The 9,707-nt window shown below is 34.1% G+C and overlaps 1 protein-coding gene across 2 annotated transcripts in view; it reads left to right on the top strand.

Annotated features, from left to right (window-relative positions):
- Positions 1-864: 864 nt before the first annotated feature.
- The window catches only part of LOC149791574 (angiotensin-converting enzyme-like), a 34,128-nt gene continuing 25,285 nt past the window's right edge, over positions 865-9,707 (top strand). For both annotated transcript variants that reach the window (XM_089970121.1, XM_089970122.1), the window contains exons 1-4: positions 865-1,168; positions 4,721-4,882; positions 6,425-6,512; positions 7,748-7,891. In XM_089970121.1, coding sequence (XP_089826247.1) covers positions 974-1,168; positions 4,721-4,882; positions 6,425-6,512; positions 7,748-7,891 — 589 coding nt within the window. In that variant the 5' untranslated portion in view covers positions 865-973. The remainder of the gene's footprint in view (positions 1,169-4,720; positions 4,883-6,424; positions 6,513-7,747; positions 7,892-9,707) is intronic.

The raw sequence follows: 9,707 nt of genomic DNA, 5'->3' as shown, positions 1-9,707 counted from the left end.
TAAGTGATTGGTTACTTAGCTATTTACCCGCACAAAATTTTCAAAACGCTCAGTACCCGAACGTTTCACGAACGATGATCCTTAGCAATATTTTCAAAAGACTCGTGATCCCATTTCATGTTTAGTACACTCGCAACATTTGTAATGCATGGTCTATAAAAAAAAAATATTGACTAAATGGTGGCCCGGTTATTCATTACATATTTAATCTTTAACTGCTTTTTTTTTCTAAACCCAATGGTGGGACTAGTCATTTTGAATTTAAGATAATTCATTCTGCGACATGCTTGCTGGACCCCTGAACCAAAGCGTCAAGGTCACAAATTTTACGGTATTGTTTTCTCGTCATGTGGGCCATGATCTTCATCTTGTGAATGCCTGGTGATGTCCGCTATTGGTCCAGTAATAGTTAAATACAATAGAAAGCAAATACCGAGAAAGAGAAAACATGGCCTTGATACGTAGGTATATAATAATAGATATAAAGATGTATAGACAGATCGGTGGTTAAAGGAATTGGAAGGTAGGTTTGTTTAGTAAGGATGGATGGATATATGGATAGATGTATATAATTGATGATGGTAAGCAAGATGATGTGTAAAATCATATCCCTTGACAATCCTTCTTCTCCGAGTTGTTTTCAAAAATAGTTTCACCTACCGGAAACACGGATATATATATATATATATATAGCTTGTATGTTAACATAATGGATTGATGGCACGCAAAGAAGCTGAATAACTACACATACAGTTTCAATACACGGTTGTATACGGTACTAAGAAGTGACATCGAAAAGTTTTAAAGGCTCTTATGTATTTAAGGTTGATAACAGCCTCATAAGTCACTAAACTGACATTTACATCGCCTGTGGTTAGCAGCTACAGTCCCAATGTCTGTTGGCCCCAAAGCTCAGCTGTAAAAGACTTAATTTCAAGTCGGTTCCTGCGCTCACCTTGTTCTTTCAGCTCTGATGGCGATGTGGATTCACTTGGTGTTGGTGATGCTGATCCTGGGTAGAGCATCGCTGAGCCAGACTGTTAACTTGGAGGATGTCAACGCGTATCTTGAGGAATATGATAAACTGGCTGCAGATATTTACTACCACAGCTCTGAAGCGTCATGGAATTACTATACAAACATAACAGAGGTGAACTTAAAAAATATGGTAAGTATTACTTGGTAGTATTAAGCGTTTAATCGCGATAAAGAATGGCAAGATGAAATTCATATCAGTCCAAAATGTGAAAAGTAGTCTTAGAGCTTAGGAGAGTGGTCAACTTGAATTATTTTGCAAATAAAAGTAAATGTACTCAGAAATAAAGCAAAACATACCGATTCAATGCTATTATTTGAATAAGAAAAGGATGATATTTTATTAAGCTACCAATTATGGTTTCTCGAAACATTTTCGAATTAAATGCCTTGTGTAATGGCTACCACTTTGCTGTACCCTGTCTACCATATGCTGAGTGCAGACTAGTATATTGGTCCTTTACCTCATTTGTTTTCATACCAAAACTCAAGTTTTTATTTCACTTAGAATTTTGCTTATTATTGATTCTTGACAATGGCAATGGAACGTCTTCAAGCTAAAAAGTTGAGGTTTAAGCACCTTCTGTGAACCACTCAATGTAAGTTAGTTGACCAGTTTCTGGTGACCGACCCCGTCCGTTAAATTTAAGGTTAATGTGTAATTTCAAGAAGATTTCCTATTCGCATAGAAGTAGTCGTTTTCATTAGCGCTCTGCTTCACCCAGCACATGATTTTCCGAACAGTAATAAAAGAATAATTATTGTTCATCCAAGTAAGCGAAATACATGTAAGTGCATATTATCTGTCTCTACGCTGTGAGAGTTGTAGAGCAAAGTAAAAGACGCTATACTCTTAATGTGTAAGGCATCGTTATACCTGACCATAAACTACTGACATTAGATGGGCGACCACGGAGTCATGCACGCGTGCCAAACTGGGGAGCAAACCCTGGTAAACTAACATGAAAAAGCGTTATTTATCCAACATTATAAGCGAGACCCAAGAAAGTTTTACTGGTAAAATAGTATTGATTTGTGATATACATTGAAACATTTCAAAATACTAAGAACAATAATTGAAACAGCTATGTTTGGTTAACATGTAGGTACTTACAATCGGAGACTAGTTCCATTCTTTGTTTAGAGTGGAGTCTATATTTGAAAAAGTGTAAATCTTATTTTGAATAGGTACCCATCATATTCCAAACTAATTCTAATATTTGACATTACGGTAAATACACTGTACTGTCACGTATAAAAGCAGAAAACTCGAACATATAGATATAACGTGTATATAAACCTCTACCTTGTATTAAAACAGTCTTGGCTTGAAGCAATAAGTTTTTTTTTCGTACAATTATCTAGTGCGCTGTCTCGTAAATAACCTCTACCTTGTTGCATTAAAACGATTTTGGTTTGACGCAATAAGCCTTGTTCATTTTCGTACATATATTATAGTGATAATAACTGATAAATAACCTCTAAATTGGTGTATTAAAACAAACAGTCTTGGGTTGAAGCAATAAGACTTGTTTAGTTTTGAACAATGGTTCTAGTGCTAATGTGTGGTAAAGTAATCTCTACCTTGTTTGACTAAAACGGTCTTGGCTTGAAGCAGTAAGCCTTGTTTATTTTCGTACAATTGCTCTATTTCTAATGTCTGGTAAAAAACCTCTACCTTGTTTGAATAAAACGGTCTTGGCTTAAAGCAGTAAGCCTTGTTTATTTTCGTACAATTGCTCTATTGCTAATGTCTGGTAAATACTGATCTTTTTCATTATTTAAATCTGTCTATATTTGAAAGATTCAATTACCCATTCCCAATTAGGTCAAACTATATCAATTACGTACCTTTAGCAATATAAATAAATTGTATTGTCATTTGTTCACAAAAATAAATAATCTTAATTATTGATTTTAAATATCAACATTCGATCTTTAAAACAAAATAAAGCCAATGTTCTGTGGGATGCTTTAGTAACACGTTGAAAAAATATCTGTTTCCAATATAAGTAATGATATGGTTTGTGTTTCCCATTATGATGTTATTTTATTCATCATTTGCATAGAATTTCCACGTACATAGACATATGTCCACTTGCAAAGAACACGAATTTTCACCATTACTCAACACTTGCAAAGTACATGAATTTTCAACAGTATTCAACACTTGTAATACATGAATTTTCACCATTACTCAACACTTGCAAAGTACATGAATTTTCACCAATACTCAACACTTGCAAAGTACATGAATTTTCACCATTAATCAACACTTGCGAAGTATACGAATTTTCACCATTACTCAACACTTGTAAAGTACATGAATTTTCACCATTACTCAACACTTGTAAAGTACATGAATTTTCAACATTGCCCAACACTTGCAAAGTACATGATTTTTCAACAATGCTCAAAACTTGCAAAGTTCATGAATTTTCAACATTACTCAACGCTTGCAAAGTACATGATTTTTCACCATTACTCAACACTTGCAAAGTACATGATTTTTCTACAATGCTCAACACTTGCAAAGTTCATGAATTTTCAACATTACTCAACACTTGCAAAGTACATGAATTTTCAACATTATTCAACACTTGGAAAGTATATGAATTTTCATCATTATTCAACACTCGCAAAGTACAGGAATTTTCACCATTACTCAGAACTTGCATTCATGAGACTATTGAAATAAATGTTTAATTATTTTAATGTTCTTTTAACACAATTGTGGGAAATATTATTATTTTCCCCAGAAATAAATGACAAAACTAATTCTTGAATATTTTTTGTCTAGCTTTTTTGCCAATTTGTCATTACTTTTCTCACCTTCCAATATTTGACCTGTTACATTAGTTAGCATTTTTTTAAAATTATTCCTCAATATCCTTTCGCCAAATAAAACATATTTTCGATGTACATATAAACGTATTGATCTAAAATATCTTTAGTAAAATTGATCTAATTTCCTTAAACATAAATTAATAAGAGAATAAGGAAAAAAGCTACGAGTTTGCGCTCTCTATTTTGAAGTCGTATCAGTCTGTCTGCACAACCACCCGTAACGGCACCACAACCCATATCAGCTTCAGTATTTTCTTGAAAATTTGCAGGCTATAAATCTAATTAGTGTAGAAGCTCAGTAGCATATTGCTGTTTTCTTCGGGTTTAATTAAGAAAATAAATTCTGGAAACTATTTTCAAAGAAAGAAAGCATTGTTTGGAATTCAATTCGTTATCGCTCTTCCTACCACACTGTATGGAGGATTTTATTGAAACTTTCTGAGCTAAATATGTGGTTTGTGTAATATAGGCAATACATCGTCACTATTCCTCTGATTCAATTTAAAATTATCTATAAGGTAAGATTTTCTAGATACAATATTGTTACTTGTTTCCTTTTTTCTTCTTGTTTTCCTCTTTTCAATTTATATCAGATCTGGAGAGAGATTTGTGAAATGACTATGCCATTATTTAGACACCTGAAAAGGTAGCAGCTTTATATATATATATATATATATATATATATATATATATATATATATATATATATATATATATATATATATATATATATATATATATATATTCCTCTTTTGACTATCACATGTGTTATTAGAGATCGATTGATTCCTACATATGTGCACGGTTTGTCGCATTCATTTTTACTTTTTACGAACAGACTGACTGGAGCTTGAAGGAGTCGGAATTCGCTAACAGAGAAGCAAAAAATGCATCGCGATTCAACCTGACTCAGATACAAGATCATAACATTACCAGACTGCTGAAAAAGGTTATGGACATCGGGACTTCGGCTTTCCCTGACACGGCCAAATTAAGAAAGGTAAAGAAACATAACCCTACCTAATTTATAATTGTATGTTGTTGTTGCTGTTATTGTTGTTGTTGTTGTTGGTGGTGGTGGTGTCGTTGTTTTCAGCCTTAATGAAAGCATTGCTAAACTTTTGCTATGCAAAGTAAATTTCTACAGTAAACGTTATATTCGTCAGTTGCCTTACGAAACTAATTACCGTACAACTGTTAACTTATTTTGATCCAAAGGTTTTGTTGTTAAAAGTGCAGAAGAAAGCGTTGAACTGTAAATGTAGGGTATATTTGTCTCTGCAAGTAACATATATATTACACAGATTGAAGAATAGATACCACAAATTTAGATTTCACCTTACCTTTTAGTACATCTTTCCTCCATTTTTGTCTTTCAAGCTTTTGTCTTTCTAGTACTTTCTTCACTGTCTGTTCAATGTTAGCGTGATAGAGCGCCTGGATGAGTAAGTTATGGGTACGAGTCGAATTTGATTGACAACTGTACGGGCAGAAATTTCAATGTTCAATATTCAAGCAGCAGCTGGTTCATTTTTCTCTTAAATTTTGGAAATCAGTTTTCTTATGTGATGCATCGAATTTTTGTGGCGGTTCGGCAATTCCTAATTCTCATGTCACTATAATGTAGATACAGTTTACATTGAATCGGTTAGATAACTTAACATTTCGTTAAATTAACTGAATACTGCATCAGGAACATTAAGTATTAATTCCCATTAAAAAGTTAAAGAGATCACGTCTATTTATTGACTTTATCAAAATATTATATTACTTGAGCAGAAACAACAAAGCCTTAGGGTTATATTTCATTGCTGTAAAAGAAAGAAAATCACGCTTTTCCATAATAGGTATTTCTCTATTTTTTTAAAGTTGTGATTTTAAATATCCATCTATTGATGTACATCAATATCGAAAGAAAGTATGAGTAACTGCACGGTCTACTTCATTATTTGCATCCAGGTCAAACAATTTTCCCGAATTATTCTTGGCTATGAAGTGACCCATTCTAAGTACGAGGTTTAGCGTTCAGATCAAAATATACGTTTTCTTGAAAATAATTATTGGATAAAACCATTTGTTCTATCTCATCTACACCTTTTTCTGGCTTCCAGCCCAACGGAGACGAACTAGGCGATATAATCATCTCATTTTACTACGCTGAATACATTTGGCATCCGGACCAAATTAAACTATTTTTCTATAGCGAATTTCGGGATGCGTCCATTTGTTTTACGTTGAATACGAAATTTAGTGTCAGGATCATATGATGACACTTTCTACTATTAATTACGGGACTAGCAAGCATAAATGCTTCTTTCCTTCAACATCCACTTTGAAATGCTGTACGCTGAATAGTGCGGATCTTCAAAAGCGTCCTGCGATTTTTCTTACGTACGCTGAATAGAGCGAATCTTCATAAACGTCCTGCTATTTTTCTTACGTATGCCGAATAGTGCGGATCTTCATAGGCGTCCTGCTATTTTTCTTACGTACTCCGAATAGGGCGGATCGTCATAAGCGTCCTCCTATTTTTTTTTTACAGATCAGCGAAATACAAGCGGAAATGACTAGTATCTACAGCACAGCAAAAGGATGTTTAAATGCAACCGCGTGTTTGCCTTTAGAGCCAGGTACGTACATTTTGGATCCAATGTAATGTAGATATAAATATAAATATTACAATTATACGACGCCTTCATATAAACTAGTATGACATTATAACATTTGTTCGCAGCACACTAAATGCGAGTTGGGAATGTAAAATAGACGCGATGCACAATCTCGCATATCGTTCGAGGTGACTAATACAAGCAGGAATCACGTTGATTATAGTTAGCGTAGATCATCCCGTGTTATCTTATGTGGCTTTTTCTTGGGGAACACACGTTAACACTTAAAAAGCCTACCGGTACTTGTTTATTATCGTGCCGTAAAACAACACCGCAAAACAGCAACCAAAGAATGTTTTTAAGTCTGTATGTAGATACATGTCTGTAATATAATGCAACACATGCACAGTGCAATTATATCTTTCTCCAAGATCATCCGGCAACCTCCTCATTGATTTAAAACACCCAGCAATACAATATTTATGTTATCTGTGACAAAGATCAGCCTGACTTAAGCTGAAAGTATATGCAGCTATCAACGTGTGAATATTTGTAATGTGTGGATTCTAGTATAATTTTGTAACTTCTCTTTTCTATTATTTCATACAAAATCTATTCTTTTTCTTTTCCTAGTATAGTATGTTATATACAGGGGAGAAATATGAACTGACAAAATTAGGATATTTCTTTTCTTACATCATCTCTTGATCATGGCTGAGGTGTCGGATGTCGGTATGCTTGGTAGTAGACAAACAAAAGAACGTATAGGAAATAGAACATCAGATTTTGCTTGAATAAAATCCACGTGATTCAATGAGAAAGTTGTACATTTAAAGGTATATCTGGCATAGATTTATTATATAACAATGTGTTGACATTATCAATATCTGAAACACAAATCCAATACAAGCATTGAAAACAATAATCAATGGAGAAATATGTATGTATGTATGTGAATGTATGTAGGTAGGTAGGTATGAAGGCAGGTATGCATATCTATGTGATATTATAATAGCTTCTGAGCCATTCTTTGCTTCAGTACAATATATTTCCCTCTTTTTGTATCACACTGCAAGGAGCACGTGTGACATTTCTTTCCAGTAATCATAACGCATACGTCTAAGGAAGCGCTCTCAATGTTTTGGACTGATTAAATTGTTTTCTTCAACTTACAAGTTTGAAGCTGAATTCATTATTTATTATAGCTTCATTTTTATCAGTTTATACTAGAAATATAATTCTTGTTTTCATGCTAGATTTGACCGATATTATCACCAACAGTCGGAATTATGACGAGTTGAAGGCTGCATGGAAAGGCTGGAGAGACGCAAGTGGAAAGAAAATGAAACACCTCTACCCACAGTTTGTGGAGTTACTCAATGAAGCAATTACATTTGAAAGTAAATTATAATTCATTAATGAATCAATTTATTTCATGTAGTCAGTGCGTCTATAAGAAGGCAAAGTTGTTTGTTTTTCTGCTACTTCTTGTGGCTCTTGGAACGTTATTATCTTTTTCTAAGAATGCCAAACTCAGCAATACGTAAAAAGATATTGGGATTTGCGATAAAGTCAATTACGCTGTTTCATTTTTTATATACTTTACTTTAAGACTTGTATACTAGCTTTGTTCAGATTGTCCAAATTAAGAGAAACCGATCTTTCTAAAACATTGTATCACCTGAAAATGCGAGTGTCCTACAGGACTCCAAAGGCTCTCCCGAGTCAGTCCGAGTTTCTGCGGACACTGATGCAAAGAAGTTATTAACAGGGCAATAGATGAGACTCGTACAGCTGTCAACGAAGCAGTTTGTTTAACATATACAAAAGCTCGAGTATGCATTGGGAAATAGAGATAAAACAAAACATAAATACTGACTGTTCAACTTCATTTTTTTATTTTATATTATTCTAAACATCTCCAATCGTGTATATTTATATTAGCATTAGATATAATGAAACAAAAACCTCCTTTTCCTACAATATTTACAATGCAGTTTTATGTGGTATACACTCCACGTGTTTTCTTCATACTATTCAAGGGGACAAACCTGCACAGATGATTAAAAACGATGTAATAAGTCATTAAGTCGATGCAGGGGATCAGGAAGGACAGAAAAGCCTTTCACCCATAGCCTGACAGGTGACAGGGTGGTAAATTTGTTTTAAAATAAAAAGTTTTCATATCATAATATTTGCACTTTCGGCCCTGCCCACTCTCGGGTCTGACCCTAGCTACTACAGGTAGCCTACATTTTTCCATAGACTCAAACTGTAGAATTGGTAACCGGATAACTCAAACTGTAGATTAGGTAATCGGATAAATGGGGTGAATGATATTTGTTTATTCATTTGTTATGCGCTGGTATTATATATTTCATAATGAGATACTGAAATATATCAGTGGGAGAAAAATGATACCACCATAGAGATGGTAACACTTTTATTGCCAGTGTCAATATCTCTTTTTTATCTACTTTCTTTTCAATTTAAGAAGTATATCTGCCCCATGTATGTTATTCGGACGTGCATTTCCATTTTAAGGCTTATTTTTTTAAATCTTCTTCTCCCCTCCCTTCCACAATTCCATTTGTCTACTCATTAAGATGACTAGATCTTACAAATGTGTCGAAACTATTGACCCTAGTAAACATTGGTGTAATTAGCGAACAAGAATGCAAGAAATGAGTCTCAAGCAACGAAAATCAGGCTTCAAATACTGTTTTATAATTATTTTCTACACGAACCAAGAAACTGTCACTTGACTTGTTGTTCTCAATATTCGGTGTCATTCTTACCGTATCATACCTGTTTTACTCAGCAACAAATGGTACACATTCTTAATTACATATAGTAATAAAATTGTTTGTGCAGTGATTTTAACTGTCATCACACTAATTATCTTGTCTGAAAACGACGGAGAAATCAGGCATTGGTACTAACAGCTGCCTCGCTAGACGCTCAGCATTAAGAGGTTAGTGTTAGGACTGGTCGGCCTGGTGTCAGAATAATGTTATTGGGTGGGACATCATACTACATGTCTGCAGCATGATGCCCCAGTGCTAGACATCACTATAAACTGCCACACTGCAGACATCGTAGCAATATGACTGAAAAATTGTTAAAGCTAACTTAAAAATCATAATCACACACACACCGAATGAACGTGATATTCGCAATGTTAACAACAAACGTGAGAGACGCAGTAATTGAAAA

Source organism: Sinohyriopsis cumingii, chromosome 9 (assembly GCF_028554795.1).
Source record: "Sinohyriopsis cumingii isolate HCF-2022 chromosome 9, ASM2855479v2, whole genome shotgun sequence".
NCBI lineage: Eukaryota > Metazoa > Mollusca > Bivalvia > Unionida > Unionidae > Sinohyriopsis > Sinohyriopsis cumingii.
This window is presented reverse-complemented; position numbering and strand designations above follow the sequence as displayed.